Raw genomic sequence first — 22668 nt, forward strand, 5'->3', positions numbered from 1 at the left:
ACAGAAAATGGAAAAATCAATAGGCTTGGATCAGATAGGCTGAATTTGCAAAGTCTGGACATGCATGAATTTAAGGCTAAATGGCACCTACACTTCTGGCTGGGTTGTGTTGTGGTGCAGTGTGTGTCCAGAAGTCCCTCTGTAACAATTGTATTTGATTAAAAGGTGTGCTAGCTGTTGTAACTACCACCTGGAGTAAAGCTCTCTGGGTCTTTAAGCTGGTTGTTAATTCATCACAGCACATGAGGGCTGGAATACTGATCAGACTCCCTGGCAGCTGGATTGCAGGAATGAACTCTGGCAGCACCTTTCTTTATCTAAAGGAGGCAAAAACTGCTCAGTTCAGCACTCAACAGGCACTCAGGGATGAGCAGCTGATGGCTGAGGAGCAGCAAGGAGAAAGAGCTCAGCTTGCCAGTGCCAGGAAAAGGTCATCATCATCATCATCATCAAAAATACATCCCCAAAAGTTTGACTTGGTTTTCTAAATTCCCTTTTCCCTTTAGGGACATATCAGGTAAAGGCATAGATTTGCCTATATCCATGTGGAATCATGGAATGGCCTGGTTGGAAGGGACATTAAAGATCATCCAGTTCCACTCTCTGCCACCTTTTACTATCCCAAGGTGCTCCAAGCCCCATCCAACTTGGCCTTGGGCACTTCCAGGAATCCAGGGGCAATCTCAGCTTCTCTGGGCACCCTGTGCCAGTGCCTCCCTACCCTCACAGGGAGGAATTCCTTCCCAATATCCCATCTAATCCTGCCCTCTGTTGATTTGAAGCCATTTCCCCTGGTCTTGTCCCTCCAGGACCTTTTCCCAAGTCTCTCTCCTTCTTTCTTGTAGCTCCTTTCAGGCACTGGAAGGTTACAGTGAGGTCACCCCAAAGCTTTGCTTCTCCAGGCTGAACAATCCCAGTTCTCTCAGCCTCTATCCCCATTCTTTCACCTCTCTCTACCCTACACATGCTGAGTACCACACCTCTGTTTTAAAAGTGTGGCCTTCTATATAATCCTAGAATGATGTGGGAAGGACCTCAAAGCTCATCTCATTCCAGCCCCACTTCCACAGGCAGGCACACCTTCCTCTGATGCAAAAACACATCTCAGCTGCAGATACAGGGAGAAACAGCCATAAAATTCTCCTTGGCACGCTCTGCACAGCCCTCCTGGTGATCCTGGTAACACCTCCCAGTCTGCATCTTCCCTTCAGCGGGTGAGGAACAAATGCAACGTGCAGTGGGAGCACTCGCTGTGGATCGATCCTGTCTGGAGGATGGAACTGCTGCTGTCATCTCTTCCATATGTCACTAAACAGGCTCACAGCTCAAAATTGCCTTCTGGACTCCTAAGCACAGGTAGAATCCAATATCACTGCAGCAGCAGCAGCAGCCACCCTCCCTGGTGTGGGGAGCTGAGGGCCAGAGCAGAATGAGTTACAGGAAATAAACCCTGTATTTTGTCAAAATTCTGCTTGAAGGGAAAAGAAAGAGAACTTTCATTTATCACTTCTGATTGCTATGGACACTCTGTGCCAATGCTCCAGATCTCTCTGCAGCAGCTCCTGTGGCAGGAGACCACACCAAGGTCTTTGCTTAATGGATGCTCTCCATGGAGCAGACCCACCAACCTCAGGCATGTTTTCCTTTTTTGCCCCTTTACTTCATAGAGTTTCCTCAGGAAATCAGGACAAACCTGGTGAGGTTGTAAGGAATATGACATTTCCAGGAATAACAGCCCCAACTCTCCCAGCTGTCCTCACAGGAGAAGCACTCCAGCCCTCTGATCAACTCGGTGCCCTCCTCTGGGCCGGTTCCAACAGGAAGGGGTCTCTAAGGGGTCACTATCCTGCTCTACCCACCCCAAATTGGGACACTGGGCATCCTTCAAGGCCACTTTGAGCAGAACTCATGTGGAGAACCTTCTAAAGTGATGTAATTTAATCACTCCAAGACCAAAACCACTGCAAGACCTCACCACGCTCAACTCATCTTCCCATATCCCCATTGAGCCTCCCAGTGTTTATTTCTTTGCAGAATCCTGCACACACAGAGCCTCTTGCAGGCTCCAGGAAAAGCAGGAACCACCACTCAGCAGTGATGAAGCAGGAAGCCTGGAAGGGTTTCACCTGCCTGCTGACAGGACAAGGCAGGGTGATAATAGAACTTCTATTTTAAAGCTCTGATGTCACAAGAATAGGATTCTGTGAATCTCCTGCCATTCCTGAAGGCACAAAGAACAGCCTGGATTCTTAAAACCAGAAGATATGGGTGTATCTCCATAAGGAAGGGGGTTTGCTTTCTCCATCATTCCCTTTTTAAGTCTCCTCTGCATTCTCAGAGCCCGTGTGGTGTCCATTGACACCAAATGCTGCCACAGACTCCTCTCTCCTGTTAAACACATCCTGAAGCTGATGGGAGCAACATTCTCTGTTTATTTTATGTTGTAACAGACCAGGCACATCAGAAATTCCACTTTTCTGCCCCTCCAACTGTTTTAACATCTCTCTCAGAGTACTTAACCACTGTGTTCAAGGCTCTGCTCTTGGTTAAAGCTGCTTTATTCCAGGTTACTTCCTTAAACTTTTATTATAAAAGGAGGTTTTTAATCTGTGAAACAGAGATCTACATTGCAGAGGGGTTGTAAGGAGCAATACAGGCAGTGAACCAGGCAGATAAAGTAGTAATAGGGAGCACAGAAGTATTTGAAGATTATCTTTTAGTTCTATATTACTTACTCTTCTTTAGGTCCTTTAAAAGTGCTTATCCTAAATCAACCCATTGCCAGTTGTATTGGAAAAGCAATATATGTGATTGAGATATGGTGGGGAACAAAGCATCCACAGGTCCTGGAGCTGATAGATTCTGATTGATAAAATTTAATACATGGGAAGGATAAAACCAGTCTATGTTTGCAGTCTGGGTGATTTGCTATTTTATCTGCTCTCCTTTCATTACAGACAAGATGATGTAGATTCCAATAAATTATTGAGTGAAATATCCATGATGTTCACATGAGATTCTTCATTTTTTGGCGTGGTGAAAGAAGTTATGGTGGAGGTTTGCAAGGGAAAAAATACTAAATTATTTTGAATAAATGATGGGATTTTTTTTGCTTATAAAAAGAATGAAATTAATTGATCAGTTATTTTTGCAGTGCAGATTGATCCTGTGTAATGTTTTAAGGTAGCAGATAAACTTGCCTATTCTGTAGCTGATATTGGAGAAGGAGGAACAGCGTGTAACATTTGGACTTTTCATGGAGTGAAGGAATGAGGTCACAGACATTGCTTTGCTCAACAGGAAAACCACATCTGGCACTGAGAATGCACTGAGCTGTAAATATCCATTTCTAAATGCTACAGCAAGAACAAATAATGTAACCTACACCTGAAATCCCACTGACAAGATTCACATTCAAAAATCCCCCACATCAATCGCTCGGGTAAATCTTGAAATTCCCATTGGAAGGAATTCTTTGAGGGCTTTGCAGCTGGAACGAGGGAAGTAAAAAAGGGGCTGGGGGTAACTCAGGGTAATTCTACCAGAAGTAATTCTGTGCTGGATCAAGATCTCCATAGGGCTGGGCAGGAATTTGGGAAGGGCTGAAGCAGTGTGTGGGAGTTCTTTCTTTGCCACTTTCCCTCTCTTCCTTGCCATTTATATTGTATGTATTACGAGCCTTGATTATTATTTTCTTGGTAGAAACATAACAAAAAGAATCAGTGGCCTGAGGTGGGACTGTATCCATCAGAAGCCAGGAGAGGGATGCAAGAGGTCCTTCCTGCAGGAGCAGGGACATCTACGTGTCCCCAGCAGCAAGGTCAGGGTCTGAGGGAAGGGAGAAGTTCCTGAACCATCTCCACATAGTTGAGAACAGGTTTCTATGGGAGCAGTGGGAAACATGAAGGAGAAGAGGTTTGGGTAAGAATTAACCCCCCTGCCAAAAGGACATTTGCTGCAGCAGCCAGGGCTGTCTCCAGTGGAAATCAGGCGAGTCAGTGTAGCTATGGCAGGAATAAATCCGACCCTTGAGGTTCAGCCCAGGAAGAGAAATCTGTCTTTAAGAGCTCTCCAATCTGGAGAAAACTCCTGCAGACGGCGAAGTGACTCTGGTGATGACAGGTGACAAATGAACTGTGCCATGACAAGTGAGAAAACTGTTCAGGAATATAAAATATTGAACAAATATTCCCTCTGTGCCCCTCCCTGGGAGAGGGGCAGCTCCTCAGCTGTGCCTCTGGCCTGCAGATGGGCTCTGGAGCAGGAGCCCTAAGGCTGTGTCAACACTTACTGCTCAGAGCAAGTCCTGTGCTCAGCTCAGAAGAGAAATTTAATATTTTATGCTGCTAACTCTATAAAAGCAGGGGAAAAAATAACAAAGGCCAGATGTAGACCAGCTCTACAACTCCCCAGCATATGTTTCTGTGCTCTGGGTTTGTTGGTGCATGAACAAAAATCGAGCCAGCTCAGGGTTTTTCTCCCCCTCACCTCACCCTCCTTCTTTAATTTAATTGTGACCTTCCACTTTTTTCCTCTAGAGAAGCTTGGTATTATTTTGTAAAGGGCATTTTCACTCTTTAATTGAATAAGACAATCAGACTGCGGCAGAAATTATTGTTCCCCACCTTGAAAATGAGTGCCTGGATTGACCATTCAGGTCATTTAAGCTGAATTGAGGACCCGTGTTCATCCTGAAGTGTAAATTACAGGTCCTTTCCCTTGGAAGCTCCAAAAGTAATTTAACCAAATAAAGAAGAACTGATGAAAGCCCTTGGATGATTACACAGCTTTGGAGAAGGACAGGACCCAGTGATTGTGGTTTTGTCTTTCTTTTTGAGAGGTATCAGGGAGTTTTGGGGGACAGGGCAGCTTTCCCTTTACCCACTCTGGGATGCAGTGCTCCCCTAAGGGGGAAATGAGAACAAAAGTGGGAATTCCAGTGGAGTTTTAACCTGTCCTGGTGGAAGGGGACACTCAGGCATTGCCCAGGCTGCTCCTGGCTGATTCAGCTCCAAATCTTCCAGACCTGAGGTGTTAAAGGCTCATGAGTGCTTCAAATGGAGCAGGAGAACTCAGCAGGTGTTGAGGAAAAAAAAAATCCAAGTATTTAAAAGGCAGGAAATGGGAAATACTGAGCGGCTTTCAGACACCTTAATTAGAGATAACACTGCTCTTAATCTCAGAATTGAATTCATAGAAAATCAATTAGAACATTTAAAAAATTGAGATTAGATGCTAACGGGAAAAGATTAATGTATTGACAGTATTATCAAGACAAAGGAACTGTCAGAGGGTTTGTTCAGCAAGTTTAGTGCAGTTTGGGAAGAGAAAAAAGAGAGTTTACTTTGCAGTGGAAGTTGTAGGGAAGGAGATTAGCCATTCCTTTGGGAGATGTTTGGAGAAAGAAGGATATTTCCATGTAGTATCCAGGCTGCAAGAGATTGGTGCTCATCTCCTACAAGGCAATTAAGTACAAAAACACAGAGGAGAAGTAAAAATTAGGGATTAATGTCCAGGAGGGATCTGGGGGGGTCTGGATAGGCACAGCCTGTAGCTAAAAGGGCTTTAACCCAAATTTTTTTGGGATTTCCTTTATGTGAGAGAAGAAACAAACCCGAAATCTGGAAGTATGGGGCCTTCCAGAAGCTGAGATAATTTAAAAGATTCAATAGGCTTTGCTTTAATTATCTGTAGTTATGACAGACCTAAATTCTCTGATTCAGGCACCAAATTCAGACCCAAATGGGGCCCCTAATTCACCACAGGCAGAGCAGAGGAAGGGAACCAATTGACAGCTGATAACACTTGTGCTGAAAATACAACAAATCATAACCAGGAGCTTCCTTGGGAAACTGCTGAGCTTGTCCTTTGCACCCCATTTCCCTGTGAGGAGATTCCTGTGGTGCTGCACCACTGCAGGAGCACCTCTCCTATTGCAATATATCACAGGCAATAAGAGACACAGGGAAAAAAATAAAGGCAACAGAAGTGATCTATCACCATCTGACACAGGCACGTGGAAATGTGAGGAATTGTATTGATTTGTCCTCAGAAGCGTGGCTAATTTGTAAGGAGCTCTTACTCCTCATGCCTTAACATTCATTGCACATTTCAATACCAAGTAATTACAACCATTATATTTGGGATTATGTAATGACAAAACATTTATGAGGGAGGGAAAAAAAAAAATCAAAAGTTCAAGAAAGCATGAAATCACATTAATTCAGATGAACTGTGGTAATTATGCAAGGTGATAAATTGGAGTTTCTCTAATTGTCTGTAACAATTTCATATATTAAAACACCCAAGTTTCCTTGGTTTCCTTGGAGAAGTTCTATGCTCCTTCTTAAGATGGACTGGTTTGGAATGGATGGGTTTGGCTGGACTGTCCCTGAGCAGGTTCAGGAATTTCAAAGTCATGATTTGGAGGTTGAAATGACTGAGTTGCTTCTTGTGATTAGGTTTTTGTTCCTATCCAACATATTTAAGAAGCAGCTCCCTAATCCCATGAAAACTGAGCTTTCACTCTGCTGTGTAGTTAAATCTGCTACTCTGACACCTGTAAGGCAGTTTTATATTAAAACAAACCAAACAAAAACCCCAGATGTGTAGGTAGTGGAGGTGGTGGGGAAATTAGAATAAATATATTAATGAACATTCAGCAACTGGATGTTGCTTGGAGCAACCTGCTCTAGAGGAAGGTGTCCCTGCCATGGCAGGCCATGGGACAGGATGGGCTTTAAAGCCCCTTCCAACCCAAGGTGCTGTGGGATTTTTGATTATCTCCATTATTATGAGCTTTAAAACATTAAGGAAAAAATAATGTATGGCTGAACTTATTAATTAACCTGTTAATTAACACAAGTGCTTCAGCAGGAAAGATTTCTATCAGTTCCATTTTGTTTCTGTCTCCAGAGACCATTTTTTCAGGCAAACACCTCACCCAGCCTGGGTTGGGTTCTCTCACTGTCAGGTTTGTGCTCAGCAAAGTGGCACTGATGGTCACCTTCACCCAGCACTGATATTCCTCTCAGCCTCTGGTTTTACTCGGTGTAAAATCTACCTGGAAGACTTTCAGGCTATAAATCAGGATAAAGGCAGGTTGGAGGGGCTGGGAGCACCCTGGGATAGCAGAAGGTGTCCCTGCCCATGGCAGGAGTGGAATGGGATGGGCTTTAAGGTCCTTCCAGCCCAAACCTTCTGTAATTCCATGATAGCATCCTTGACCCCAGTGGGCAAAGTTGGGTTCCACCAGGTGAAAAATGCTCTGACCCATTCCTTCTCCCCATTCCTCCCTTCATTCCCGGCGAGGAGCTGACAGCCTCCTCCACCTCCAGCCTTCCTGCTCCCATGGGAGAAAGCTGTTCCCAATCTCCATCCCACAAAATGCCATATGTTTGGGGTGCTGTGAGCACAGCCCCTCCTCGCTCAGCTCTGCAGCACTCCCAGCCCGGGACGAGGCCGTGCCACGCGCAGCTGAGTCCGTACGTTCCCACTCTTCCCTGGGAAGGATTACTTGTGCATCTGAGCATTTTGCTTGGCCTCCATGACCTCATTATCACATCAAACTGATTAATCGTGTTCTACCAAGAGCTGGCTGCCAACATGAACAGATCTGGGGGAAAAAAATGCGTTTTTTTTGTTAAAACTCGCAGCTGAGAGAGCAATGGAGTGTGAGGGAACTCGTTGTTCTTCAAGTGAGATAAATACAGACAAAGAATGAAAGGAATTATGTAGGAACTAGGTGATAATTTATTTATAGATCTCTGCAGAAACACTGAAGTTAGCAAATATACCATCTGTTAAATAGTCATCTTATTCCTAAGTGCATATTAGCAATCTAAATGTGTGCCAAACACCTGATCTTAGCCTTCTTAGTTGATACTCTTTTTGACAAGCAACATTCTGCTTTATTAGGTTATGTCATGTTACGTTATAAAGCTGTGCTAGGGAACAGGAGCTGGAAGAACACAGTGGTTGTGCTCTCTTGGTATAAATGAACACCCAGGGCAAGGAGAAGTGGTTTTGACAGCAGACAGAATTTCAGAATAACAAGAACAAAGTAGAATATCTGTATTTTTATCCTCAGGTAATTTTTTTTTATATATATATATACACTTAACACATTTCAAATTGCAATGAATCATTGAAAATACAACCCCATAGGTTGGAAAATAGAGAGAGAAATCTTTGTGGCAAAGACAAACATCATTTCTGAGTGTCCACCTCTTCCTTCTCTCATCCACCTGGACTGCAAAGCCAAAGTGGATTATTTTATAGCTCATTATTGAACCCATTTAAATGAGATGTCACAATATTCCATGGGAGATGCTGCCTGCCTGGAGGAAGAGCCCAATAAAGATGAAAACAGAAGAAACACCGACTATTAATGAATTCTCTTTATCTATTTTGCCTTGGTTAGCTCTTTCAGAGGTTTGGGGTTCTCTTGTTCTTCAATGATTTTGTATTACAGAGAGAGGCAGTGAATAAATTCACTTTTTACAATTATCTATCAAAATCAGTCAAAGTAAAAGATCTTTTCTGGTTTGGTCCGTGAAATTTTGGGGAGGTGAGGGTTTCTAAAGGATGCAGAGTGATGAAGATCTCGGAGTTAAGCAGTGGAATGGATTCTTTAAAGAAAATATCTTTTCTTAAAGGTCTTTAAAAATTGGGTTAAATAAGGACATTGCATATTTGTCCCTGTCATGGGTGAGATGAAGAGATTAAATGATGATTTATGTGCCTCCACAGCTGCTTTTTTATACCTATGATTAATAAGCATAAAGGGATGGAAATCTCCTCTCCCACACTGGAAAATCCGAGTTGCTTTGTAAAACAAAGCTACAAACACGTCATGAAAGAGCCCAAACTCCTGCCTACGGATTTTGATCCTCAAGGTTGAAAAGTGGAGATTGAAAAGGCACAGCCAACTTTTTCCCCATATGGATTTAACAGAAAGGTTTAGATGGGATATTGGGAAGGAATTCCTCTCTGTGAGAGTTGGGGATGCCCTGGCACAGAATTCCCAGAGCAGCTGTGGCTGCCCCTGGATCCCTGGAAGTGCCCAAGGCCAGGTTGGATGGGGCTTGGAGCAGCTTGGAACAGTGGGAGATGTCTCAGGGATGGAGCTGGATGAGTTTCAAGGTCCCTCCCAACCCAAACCACTCCATAACTCCATTATACAATCAACAATAGTCCTGCTCCCTATAAAACTGGATCCCTAAGAGATCTCATCCTCCTGCTTTTAATTATTCAAGTCAGGGACACTTGTCATGGTTTTAATGGAGAGACACGGACAGGTGACACAGCACCTAAAATGAGAGTAAAACTGATAACATGACATATTGTGTCATTAAACTAAAAATTGCTACTAGCAGCTCATTACTTTCCAAAATCTATTCCCATTTCAGAGTGAGGTATTACACAGTTAATTCTCAATTGTCAGGAAAACCTTTTCCTCCTGCTGCACTGCGCTTCCTTTATTTTTTTCTCCCTCCTTTCTCGGATGTCTCATAACAACTGAAATTTTATTCTTAGCAAAAAAAAAAAAACCAAAAAAAACATAGTTCTGATTTCCCACAGTGAAAATATTGGGAAGAATTACTTAGACTGCACAGATTTTCCATACTGCCCCAGAGTTTTGGGGGGTTTTTACTCTATTTTTAAGTAGAAATTGCAGTTTGTTTCATATTAGCAGCAGAGAGAAAGAGGAAAGGGAACTGTGACCATTTCTGTTGTAAGCACCTGAATCCTAAAAAAATCTGAATTTCTGCATCTTTCTAATATTTTTAAAACATTTAATAATAAATTAAAACATTCAATATTATTAATATGAGAATTTGAGGGTCTTTTTTCCCCTTGTCCCAGGGCACAAAGCCTCAGACCAGGCACCCCAAGCAAATCCTGACAGGAACTCCAGGGCCTGCTTTCCCACACAGATATTTGGTGCTGGCCTTTTTCTTCTCAGAAAACAATTGCCAGGAAAGAAAGAAAATGCAGTAAATTTCCTCAGATGGAATTTTCAAAATGAGTAAATAAATCCAAAAATTCAGAGACTGGATTAAGCATGAAGCCAAAATGCAATTAATCATATTACATCCACCTACTATTTTGTCTTTTAATTAGAATTACAGGATGGAATACAACTAAATAATTTTTTTTTAACTTATTTTTCTTGGCCTTTCTTGTGTTTTTTTCCTCTTTCCTCTACCCATAATCCATGGCAGAGCTGTAGCCAGCAGGCAATTAAAAGAACATCAGAGTTTAAAACCCTTTCCCCGTGTATTGACAGGCCCCATCCATTGTGCTATGACAGCACGAGGAGGTGCTACAGGTGCTTAATTCAATCCAGCCCCCTCTGAGCAGACAATGTCTTCATAGGAGACCAATATCCAGGAGATGAAGAGGAGGAAAAGAAAAATTAACTGTGTAAAGTTCAGCTAAGGGGGAGAAAATTGATATATTGACATAAATAGCTGAGGCTGTACAGGTAGTAATCGTTATTGCTCTGACCAACGAGGGCTGTTTCTCTCTATTGAACTCTGGCTCAGGTTGGTGTTCAGCTGATGAAAAATGGAACAATTGTTTGAAACAAGAATCTGCAGCAAGGTAAATAAAATGAGCTTAGGGCAGGTGGTTTACAGCTCTGTGGTATAAAGAGGTTTAAGGGGAAGCTGATATTTATTGTATTAAAATGTATTTTGAATGGGTTTCGAGCAATCATTTCCCAAATGGCTGTAAGGAAATGGGAATGTTTCTCATTAGGATGAGAACTGGATCAAAAAGTAAATAATCTTTTTTGTTCTGTTTTAAGCACATCTCCTGTGTCATGTTTTGTAATTGAATTAACTGGAATCAGGCTTGTAATTCTTCACCATCTCAGTGAAACGTGAGGAAGCAGGAGATTAAGTGTGGTATTAGATGTAGTGAAAAATAGACATTAAAAGCCATAAAAATCACCTGTGGGAGATGGGCATGGACAGATTTCCCACTGAAAGTCCTCTCTTCCTCCCCTTTAAAACCAGTGCTAAAGCTCATGGCAATTAAAACATATCCAAACACTGCAGCCAGTCTAGGCCAGACCAGAATCTTAAAGAAAACAACATATTTTTATCATCATTTAAACCTACACTCTGTGGGAGTCCTGCTGATCTTTAATTATCACTTGTATATATAGAACACAGCTGTTCTCTGTTTCTATAGAAAAGGAAACACTACAAAATGCATTTTTTTTTTCCTCCAACCCATGTAGATTAAGTCTTGCAAGTTCCAAAAAAATGATGCTGGAAAAAGTCATGGAATAATAGACTGGTTTTGCAAATAGAAATTGTAAACACAAATTCCCAGAGTTGCAGTAGAACTGCTGCAGGAATAAATATTTTGTGAATGCCAAAGGACTCAGTTATGGTTGATCTGGGTTGATCCAGGATGATCTGGGAGGTCTTTTCCAACCTTTATGATCTTTCAAATCCACAATACCAGGTTGGAAGAGCTATTTTTACGTACAATTTCTCAATGAAATTAAATTCTGCCGTCCAATACGTGACTGTTCTTGAGCTAATAAATTGGATAAATTGGGATGCAGTTGGGAATGAATCTGCAGGATAATAACCAGGCTTTGTTTTCTCCTTCTCCCTCAAGACCTGGAGAACTTCGAGACGAGAGCGAGGAGCCCGGTGTCGGTGAGAGAGGGACAAGGAGTGGTCCTGCTCTGTGGAACTCCTCCCCACCATGGAGGTACGATGAGGAACAGCCTGAGCAGCCCCTGCTCTGCCTCAGGAGAGCCAGAATTCCCTGTGGGATTGGCACTGGAATTTGCTTGTGCATCAGTTTCTGGGGTTTACAACAAATTTGGGTTTTGCTTCTTCAAAAGACACTGGGTACACACTTTTTTAGGGTCCTTTTAATTATTTTGTTAGGGAGTAGAACCTGTCATTCCTTGTGACACAGCAAGGACGGCATGAAGGTCTCTAAGACTCTCTGCTGACATTCTTGGTTATCCCAGAGTTCTCATGGAATGGTAGAAAAGCAGCTCTCAGCAATTCTTCCTACACCAAATCTACTCCAGGTCTGCATGGAATGGCTCCTTTCCCCTTTAGTGCTGGCTGCTGCAGTGCCCTCATTTGAGTCCTGCATCAGACACACTGGATTTGTCATGAAGCTTTGGCTTCTCTCTTGAATCCCTGATTTTATTCCTCCCTGATAATCAGAGAACACTTTAGGCTGGAAGGGGCTTCTGGAGAGGTGAACTGCCTGATTAAAGGAGGGCCTAGATCAGGTTTCACAGTAATTGTCAGTGCTTCAGATGGGGAATGAAAAGGAGTTTTCTGATGAATTCTTTTGGGAGGGCTCACCATAAGACCCTGGAGTTCTTCCTTTCTGGGTGGGGTAAATCCAGGTGAAAATTTTACCCAAGTAAAGCAGGTATTTATTAATAGAGGGGAAATATCAATGGCATAGTTACCAAATTGTCTTGTTCTGGACTTAAAGAATGAGCAGCTCTTGGGTGTCTCACGTCCTGCTTTTGGCAGCAGTGACCACACATCCACAGGAGCTGCAGTTTTCCATGTCCTGCTCCCAGCAATCCTCCTTAAAGAAACAGAGTTATAAGCCAGAGTCCCAGGAGAAGGTAAATAGTGATGCAGGAAGAGCATGCAGTATTTCAGGGAGGGAGAAAAACCCATCAATCAATAGGAACCCCTCCAGTCCTGTAGAAAGGAAGTGTCAGTTCACTGGGTTTTTACAGCCATATGAAAGGAGGATATAATCAAGGAGACGAAGTGAAACCTGGTCCTTAAGGGCACAAAAGGCTTCAAAGAGTTCCTCAAATGTATCAGTGGGACAGGCAGAAAGACAACACATCCATCCTGGGGCCGGTGAACTATCTATTTCCCTCCTGCTGCAGGGCAAAATTATGGTTTGACAAATAGGAAGGAGAAGAAGAAAACATTCAGAACAAAGAAATAGTTACCAGGTGAGTTCCCCCCAGATTAATTGAACTGACAAAATGGTATCCACGAGCAAAGAGTGCTGCTGCAGCTGGGGCTGGGAGCTGCTGGCCAACAGGCCTGGAAAACCTGCAAAAACAAATCCCCAGAGAACAGAACCTGAGTCCTTTTGCCATCCCTAAACACTCTGTAGGACCCAAAATGATGTGCCATGGGGATGGAGCACGTGGTGAGAGCCATGAGAGTCAGAGATTATTTCAAGATGCTCTGGAAGTTGTTTTTGTTGAAAAGGATTGTATATTTAGGTCTTTTTTTAATTGGAACCCTTGTCTCCACCTCACAATACCTACAGGAGGAAGGATTACAAACTGTGCTTCACATTACAAGAGTTTTGTGCAGCGCTTTAAACGTGTCAGGAATTAGAGAGATGTCAAGGAATTTGGAAGATAAGCCCTACCAGGAGGGAAAGAGTTGCCTTTCCTGTGATGTAATGACTTGAAGGAAGACAGGAACCCTCTGTAGAGCAGTTGTTTGAAGCAGCTGCTATTAATATAGGAAATTTGAAATAGGAAGCACTGGGTAAAACCTCCTGCCAACCTCTAAAAGTCAGGATAACAATAGAAAAAGAGGAATAGAAATAATGGAATGGAAAACAAGGAGGGGTCATTAATTCAATTCCTCCCATATAACATCAAGAAGATGGAACAGGAGCTGCAGAAGTGTTTCTACCACCCGTGGTCTCTAGGGAAGTGTCTCACTTCTCTTCTGCCCCTCACATTGCTAAGTTTTCCTGGTCCTGCACCACAGCTCTGGAGTTAAACCTCCTGCTCACAGGAAAACTCTGCAGAGCTCATCAGGACACTCAGCTGCTTGTCAGACACCAAAAGTGTTGGCCTATGGTCAAAAATATTTAAAATATTTAAAGCTCAATTGGAATTAAACTTAATTTTCCAATATAGTTGACAAGGAAAGATGTGCTGCCTCTTTTTTTGTGTGCTGGTTTCTTAGCTGAGAGCACTGCTAACCTATTTTTGTACAAGAGAAAGGAGTGATTCATTTAAATAGAGGACAAAAATATATTAGTCAGCTATAAACCCAAAACAAACAAACAAAACCCACCAAGCAAACAAACAAACAGACAAAAACGCTGCTCCAGCAGCTTCCACACCAGCTTCAAACCATCTCAGAGAACAAAAAGGGGATTTCATGTTACTGTGAACTAATATTAGGACTTTCAGGATTGATCAAACACAAGCATAAAAAAAAAAAAAAAGAATCCCCACCCAAGTTTCTCTCTTGGATCAATTAGGACATTAAAAATGAACAGTTAATAGACCAAAAAAAAAATAAAAATAAAAACATCACAGCCTGTAATTCGTTTTTAAAGCAAGAGCAGGGCAGCCCCAGCTTACCTGACCCACCCCAAACCCTCTATTCCCTCTACCTGTTCCTGCTGTCTAATTTATACAGTTTTTCTGCTGTTATTGATGATGCTCATCACCACACCTTCCAGGTCCAGCTCTGCTTGTTAGCCAGGCTCAGCAGGGCAGGGGGGACCAGGAGAGCTGCATTTCTCCCTGAACCTCATCCCATCTCTGCTTTAAGTCCTCCAGCCCTTTCCCCTGTGTAACCAGCATACAGTAATATTTTACTAGTGAAAAAAAGGGGTTTACAGAGAGCTCTGAGGCAGGGAAAGGCACGGAGGGAGTAAATTGGAAGAAGCTTTAATTTCTGCAGCTACACATGAGCTTGACCTGCCTGTGCTTAAGAAGCTGCTGCCTAAATGGTAATACTTGACACAAGACTATGGGGTGGACTGTTCATTTATTTCCTTAGAAGTGAAGCTTGATCTAAAGCCTGTTTCCTCCGAGCTGGCTCCCTGCAGAGCTTTAAGGAAGTTGCTAATCTTGTTAGGAGCAGCAGGATCACTCTGCATTTGCATTTATTTGTGTGGAAGAGCCGCCAGGGCTGGGAGTGGGACGGAGGATCTGGGCTTTCTTCTGTGCTGATATTGCTAAATAAACCCCAAAACACTCCTAAGGATGTAGGAGCCCTGTGGACCTGCTTGGGGGGGGGTAAAAATTCCTAATTCTCAGCCTGGTGAAGGAGGTGAAACGTGAAAATGGGTGTGTGCAGGGGATGGGATGAGATGAGCAGCGCTGGGAAAGGGCCTTTGATTTCTGCATTTCCTATTAAAGACTGCACTTGATAAAGAGCCTAATCTGAAAGGAGGGTTTGAAGTGTCTCTCCCTTTATAGAACCCAGTGCCTCAGTCACGGGCTGAGAGTCCCTTTCTCTCTGCTCCTATGAATCTTTAATCCAGCTTTCCCTCAGCTCCAGAGGGAGGGAGAGTCCCCTCCCTGAGCCCAGCCTGGAGCTGCAGATCCAGCAGCACACATTTGGATTTGGATTTGGATTTGGATTTGGATTTGGATTTGGATTTGCTTGGGCTGAGGGAAGCACTGAGATGTTCAGTTCCCAGATCAACACATCAGGAATGATAATCAGGAATGAAGGAAAACTCTCAGGAGTGACAGAGGTGGGAGATGCTCTCCAGCCTGGCCAAGCTCAGGGATTGCCCACCTGGAAGGTGAGGTGGGTTAAGCAGCTTTTGGGGTATCTGGGGTGAGAAGGGACACTGGCACCACAATCACTTCCCTTGGATTCAAAAAACCCCAAGCAAATGTACCCTAATATTGCAGCACTGTAAAATAACTCCTGCTCTGCCATAAGAGCAAAGGGCTTTTTGTCCTTTTTTTGGCTCATTCAGTGGATCTGCTCATCTGATTTATTCCAAATTACCCCAAATGGAAGATTTTATGACACAGTTCTGGATTTTCTATTCTGTTACCTGTTGCTGGAGTAAGTTTCCAAGAAAAGATACTGAGTAAGGGAAGTAGGTTGCTGGTATTATGCCTTAAGAGCATGAAAAAAAGTTCAATTTCTAAAGTTTGGCTCCTCCCTCTTGAGATTTCATCCAGCTCCCACTGAAGTCAATTAAAATTAGGGTTTCTACAGAGTTTAGTGGAGCTGAATTAGGCTCTAGGCAAGGATGGCCTGCAGATGGGTGATGATGAAGCTGCAGTTAGGAGAGGGGGAGTGTTAATATCCCTCATACTGGGGGGAAAAAGGGATTTAAATATGACTAAGAGGAGCCTGTGCTTGTTCCCAGTTGATGGGAAAATTCATCAAGAGTCCCTGAAGCAATGGTGGGGAGCAGACAGGGAGAAAATTCAGAAAATGAAGTCAGCTGGAGTCCCCCGAGAACAGAAATCAGGACAGGAAAGGTCTGGTTCTCTTTTAGTGATTAATTAATTCACAGATTGACCTCCTGAAGAATGTCTGTGTAGCAAAAAGTTGGCTTTAATAGAGTTTTATTTGATTCTGTTTTGCACAGAGAATTCAGCTGCATCACCTGCTCCCACGGCTGGAGTCTGGGTTTTGGTTCCATGCCATAAAATGTTTTAAAGATCTTTCCTGAGAGTCCTTTTGGAGTCTTGGCAGGAAGAGGGATGCCCTTAGAGGGGGTCAGGGCTTTCTTCAGCTCTGTAATTGCCACCACCAGAACTTTGGCAGAGAAATTCCAAGCTGCTTTTCCCTATTACTCATTCTTAAAAATATTTCCAGATTCTCTTGGACACACTATCCTGGCCTGGAAATCTGGGCATCCAAATGTCAGGTTCAAGCACTCAGAGTGGTTTTACTACCCAGAGAGGTGCCTCAGGGCAGGTCTGAGTAAGGAGGAAGGCAAGAACTCCAGCTGGCAGGAAAAGAACATTGGGGTACCAGCCCTCAGTGTTTTGGGAAATGTGGGGAGGGGGCAGATCCAAGGTTTTTCTTCCACAGAAATGAAGACAACATTTAATTGAACATAGATTAAAGTATTTACTTTGCAAATCTTCAGCGTTTTCTGTAGAGTCCCCATCTGGCAGCTTAAAAACCTCCAAAAAATGAGTTGAAATCAGAATTTTGCACACTTTGTTCTGCTTGCCCAGACAGTCTGCAGTCAGCAAAACCTGTGCCTGAGACAGGGAAACAGTCTGTGTATCTCTGCAAGACAGATCACATGGGGGCTACAGCCCTTATTTCCTGTAGGAAAACCCCTCCTGGTCCAGATTTTCCTCTGTAAATAAATGCTTTAAGGTACCTCCAAGTCCGTGGGCAGTAAATGTGCCAAGGTGGGGCTTTAATCCTGTGGGTGAGCACATGGACCTGCACACACCTGGTGTAACACTGAGAATTCATTGCTGCATCGCCCAGGTTTACTGCAGGGCACGGCAAAGTTTGGCATTATCTGCAGTAAAACGGAGCCTGTTGCAGGATTTAGCCAAGTATAGGAAGTGTCATTGATTGCTCCCTGGAGATGCATCATTTCTAATGAGAGTCCTAAAATGCTGGAAGCTGATAACATAAAACTCCACAAAACTACTGGAGTTTGCAGACTTATTACCATACTGCTCCCCAGCCGGAGCTGAGGGGGGGGAAAAGCAACGTAAATAATCTTTTTGGAATGGGGTTGTTGATGGGGGAAATGTGTAAAAATGAAGCTGTTGGCAGAACACTGTTAGCTTATGAATTATGCATTTAATTAAGAGGAGCTAAACTGGTAGATTTGGAAAGTTCTGATTTACTGTGGCTTGTAAAAGACAGGGTTTGAGTCCTGCTGCTGCTGTTGGGTGTGGAGCAGCTGCAGGGAGGGGCTGGCAGGACACCCTGGGTGACCCCACACTGGGGAACCAGCTCTGAACCTGCTCCTCAGTGCCCAAGGCTTGGCCCAAAAGTCTTTCCCAAGAACAGGGAATGGCAAACTCCCAGGATATCTGCTTTTCTAGGGTGGGCTGGTCAAATAAATCAGTTTTAAGTTGCCTGGTCTATTAGATCTATGTTATGAAGATTTGCATTGTGGAGCACCATGTGGGAAAAGGGGCAGGAAGTGAGGATGGGGCAAGAAATGTGGAAGAAAAGGGAATGTTCACTATCAAATATGCAAGAGGATCAAATTTTAAGTCATCTCCAAAATACTTCTATGCAGCTGAGCTCATCCCTCCGTGAAAATCCAGTGATCAAGCTCCATGTTGCCAGTTCAGTTTTTCCATTTTGAGAGTGAAGAAAGGAGCTGTAGCACCGAGCAGCAATTTTCCCCCTGGATTTTCAGAGGGAAAGTGCCATAAACAGAAATTATTTACTAAAGCAGCTTTCCCACGCCATTGCAGCGCTGCCATTCCTGCTTAGGAGCAGGCTGAGCAGGAAAATGAGAAGTAGCAGGGGACAAAAGCTGCTGTGACCTCCTGAAGTGGCTTGAAATGAGCTGAAAAGTTGAGCAATGCTTACCTGGCCTGTGCTAATTTGTGTGTCCCCGGTGGTTTTCCCTGCAGCTGCCTCGCTCTTCCCGCAGGGGAGAGGGTTCTGCTGGAGGGGATGAATGATGTGTGTCTGGTGTTTTCCAGCCTTGTCCTACACCTGGATCTTCAACAATAACACCCTGGACCTTCGGGAAGACAGCCGGCGCTTTGTTTCCCAGGCAACAGGAAACCTGTACCTGGCCAAGGTGGAGCCGTGGGATGTTGGGAATTACACCTGTGCCGTGAGCAGTGCCCAGGCTCAGCGCCAGGTCTGGGGGTCTCCCACTGCCCTCACCCTCCGAGGAGATGGTGAGTCCACAGCGGGGCTTGGCTGCCTCAAAACACCCGGCTGCTCCTGCTCCAGAGGCTGGGAATTCAGCCAGGGCAGGTTGTGCAGCTGGACACGGCCCCACAGTGGCAATGCCTTTTGGGGATACCTAAAAACACAGGCCAGGCAGAATTAAAGGAATAAAAAGCAGTTCTGTTCATTGAAGGCCTGCAGGGACATTTAGGGCAGACAAAGCCCCCCAGGGGCTGCACCCAAAAATGGATCACAGGTTTTACACTTTTATAAGTTTGGTCCATTTGCATTTTGGGGGTTGATTTTCCAATTCCAGCTGCAGGAAATGAAGTCATTTAGCCCAAGTTTGCTGCCCCAAGTCCCTTTTGTTTCCATCTCTGGGGCCTGAGGCAGTGAGGTGTCCTTGATTGCCAGGCCTGGAGAGGAATTGCTGTGTCTGCCCAAAGTGGGGAAGCAGCAGCTGGCACTGGGTGTGGAGTTTGGAGTTCTGCACTAAAGATCTGCAGGGTTACACAGAGATGGGAAATAGAAAAGCTGAAATCCTAAGGTACCTGTGAGGTTTGAGCTGTCAGGAACAGGGGTGAGGAGATGAACACGCAAAGAAAGTTCTCAATGTCACTGAATAACAAGGGAATGTCACATGGGACGTTAATATTTCCCACCTCGTGCCTGTGTTGAGGTTTAAATCTGACAAATCTTTCTAAATTTGTCATCTAAGTATAGCTCAAATATCAAATCCAGAGAGCTGCTTCAAATCAAGTTGCTGAGGTGAGAAACTCCCCTGCACATGTACAAACGCCTTCCTGGCAACATTTGTAATTAAATGTTCGCAGGGAGAAATACAGACCTGGAAATCTGTACACAAAGTTTATTTTGTGAGTTTGCCCACCTAAATTTCAATATACTTCTGCTGTTTGCAAAGCAGCAGTGACAATCAGTGACAAAAGCCTGTGCAGGGTTGGATTTGGAGGATAAACAAAACTCAGCTGTGCACTATGGAATAATGCTTTCACTGCGAGGCTGTGCTGTTCAATAACACCAGCAGATCACACAAAGCAAAGCTGCACTTCCTCAGCTCCAAAGTTAATAATTTGGCACAAACTCTGATTGGAGATGCTTAAGATCTTTCCTGATTCCTTTATTTTTCTTTTCATCAGGCTATTCCTTTTCTCGATCTCTTTATCTTCTCCCTTTCACTCTGGTGGCCTCTGGATTGGCTCCAACGCTGGCAGCCTCTGAGGCAACAGTGGAAGTTGCATGTGCAAAATTATCCAGATGCCTGTTAAATATAAAACAAGAATTGGTTCATTTTCCGTGGGAAATCTGGGCAAAAACACTGCAGGAAAATACCTGATTTATCTTCATCCCTACGGTTGGAATGAGTTTCACTGTGAGATACATAAAAGATATTTAAGAAGTTCAGCTTAAAGTTTCTTTTCCTAAATCCATCCCAAACCTGCTGCAAAATTAAATGCCCTAAATTAATACTGGATTATCTGTGATTTATCAGATGTTCAGCCAGATTTTCAAATATGATAATTCTATCTAATTACATCGGCCTTCCTCAAGTCTGCAACTCACATTTGGATATCTTAAAGAAATTTTAAGAGTTTTGCAAGTAGTTTGGATATGGAATTTTCTAGTTTTCTTGAGCATGGGATCAACACAGTGTCCTGAGAGCGACTAGTGGCAAAAGTGTTGCTTGATAAGAGGTGTGAACCCAAAATTATCTCGAAAACCTTGATGCACAGCAGACTTGTAATGTAAAACTTGTATAAAATCACGCTCTTCAACTCCTAAATGCAGAGAATGGAGAGATTTCACAGGATTTTCAGCAGAGGGTTGAACTCCACCCCGGAGGTTAAACCTGCTCCATCATGTGCCGCTCTCCATGGGTGGAACACGATGCTCTGAAGTGATTCATGCCATCTTTCCTTTTACCCTGAGCTTCTGTTGCACAAGAAGGTCTGGGGCTCAGCTGGAGTGAGCTGTTTTGATGTTCCACAGGTGCGATGGGGGAGTATGAGCCAAAGATTGAGGTGCGCTTCCCAGAAACAACCTACGCGGCAAAGGGCTCCTCCGTCAGACTGGAATGCTTCGCCCTGGGAAAGTAAGAGCTTTGTTTTTATTAAATGTGGGGTTTAACACTGCTCCTTCGATGTGAGGATTACTCTGGTCAGAATGGGGTTTGTGAATTTTACTGTTTTTTAACCTTGCTTTGATTGTTTCTGTGCCGTGTGCTCCCAAGGAAATGAGAGATAACACTGTGCTGTAACTGAAGCTCACTTGGGTGCAGCTCGAAGCAGGGGGAGGGAATGTGGGAAGAGGAGGGAAAACTGGAACAAAGATTTTCTTTCTTGAGAGCAGTTTTGACTTTGAGATGAGCCCTGGGTCCAGGTGGCAGCGCTCAGTGTAGCTGCACACTGACACTGATATCGCAATAGGAATGGGGTTTTTTGGCTTGTGTGACATCATAAAATCCCAGAATGGTTTGGGTTGGAAGGGACCTTAAAGCTCACCCAGTTCATCAAGTTTCAGCCCCCTGTCCTCAGCAAGAACATCTTCCACTGTCCCAGGCTGCTCCAAGCCCCATCCAGCCTGGCCTTGGGCACTGCCAGGGATCCAGGGGCAGCCACAGCTGCTCTGGGCAACCTCAGGGCCTCACTGCCCTCACAGGGAATGATTTCTTCCTAATATCCCATCTAAACCCACTCTCTGTCAGTTTTAAGCCATTCCCTGTGTCCTGTCCCTCCATCCCTTGGGAATTGTCTCTCTCCAGGTTTCCTGCAGCTCCTTCAGGCCCTGCAAGGCCACCCTGAGCTCAGCCCAAAGCTTCTCCTGTCCAGGCTGAACAATGGCAGCTGTGCCAGCCTTTCCTGCCAGCAGAGCTGCTCCATCCCTCTGCTCCTCCTGGAGCCTCCTCTGGGCTCTCTCATTGCTAAAAATCAAACGTGGGGAATCAAGTTATGTTTGAAGAGCGTGTGGGATGGATCTCCTGACCCTCCTGTCTCCAAAGCAATGCTCAGGAGCCCTGGGAAGACCCAGCACCAGCCCTTCCTTCCAAAAATCCATTTTCCTGCATTTTTCTTGCTCTGCTGTGCCCGTTCCCAGCTGCAGTGGTGGCTCAGGCAGCTGCTCTGCATTCAGGGAGCAGCTGGGCTACTGAATCACTGTAACCAGCCTACAAACCCCAGTCTTTCCAACGAGCATCATTTTCCCTGGAAAAGCCCAAATAACCCTTAGATTGTTGACCTCTATTTAGTTTAAGTTCACTTTGACAATCCATTTTAAGGCTGTAAGCTTTTAAAGTGTTTAGAGCTTTCCCAGAGGTTAAAAGCCTGACTTGCAGACAGCACAAATTAATCAAATGTTCCTCTGGAACCTATGCTGGCAAGTAGAAAAATAAAGCAAATAAAAAGTTAATAAGATTGAAATGGCCTTGCCTTTCAGATGAGATTTCTATACAAACTAATACTAGAGCTAATTTTTATTAAAGGTATATGCACTTTTTTGGCCCAGAAGCAGTGCCAGACTTTAGCACCCTTGGTAAAGCTGATTTTCTTTCCCAAATACTGTCAAACTATTTCTCTTTAAACACCCTCCTTAATTGTGTGTTAGTCCATAGAGGCTTTGCATTTCAAGTTGTCATTTCTTATTTCCATCTGTTGCATGGAAAACATTGGACAATGACAGAGCAAAAACCAGAAAATGAGATGTACAAAGAACTGACATCTTAGCAAAGGGGTGAAGATGGGTCATGTTAATGTGACAAACAGATTTTGCCATTTTAAGAACATCTTAAGGAGAAAAAAGAGGACTGAAAGGATATATGGATAATGAGATCCCTCAGGGAGACCCTTCTATGCAGTGCTTAGGAATGCCTGAGAGGGTTAATGCAGCTTTAATGTACATTTTCTTCTGCATGTGCAGGACTGCAGCTGAAAGCAGTGCTACCAGACTTCCCTGGAGTTATCCTGCCTAAATTCCAGGGGTCCACGGGCCAAAATCCATTTTCCACACACTCTCTGGTATCGCCCTGCTGATGTGCACCCAGTGCTGGAGCTGCTGCTTGGGAGCA

The 22668-nt window shown here is 44.0% G+C and overlaps 1 protein-coding gene across 2 annotated transcripts in view; it reads left to right on the forward strand.

Moving 5' to 3' along the window:
• CNTN6 (contactin 6) overlaps nucleotides 1-22668 on the forward strand; it is a 125427-nt gene that overhangs the window by 56185 nt on the left and 46574 nt on the right. For both annotated transcript variants that reach the window (XM_015641429.3, XM_015641430.3), the window contains exons 5-7: nucleotides 11641-11736; nucleotides 18395-18598; nucleotides 20598-20700. In XM_015641429.3, the coding sequence (XP_015496915.1) occupies nucleotides 11641-11736; nucleotides 18395-18598; nucleotides 20598-20700 (403 nt within the window). The remainder of the gene's footprint in view (nucleotides 1-11640; nucleotides 11737-18394; nucleotides 18599-20597; nucleotides 20701-22668) is intronic.

Source organism: Parus major, chromosome 12 (genome assembly GCF_001522545.3).
Source record: "Parus major isolate Abel chromosome 12, Parus_major1.1, whole genome shotgun sequence".
Lineage (NCBI taxonomy): Eukaryota > Metazoa > Chordata > Aves > Passeriformes > Paridae > Parus > Parus major.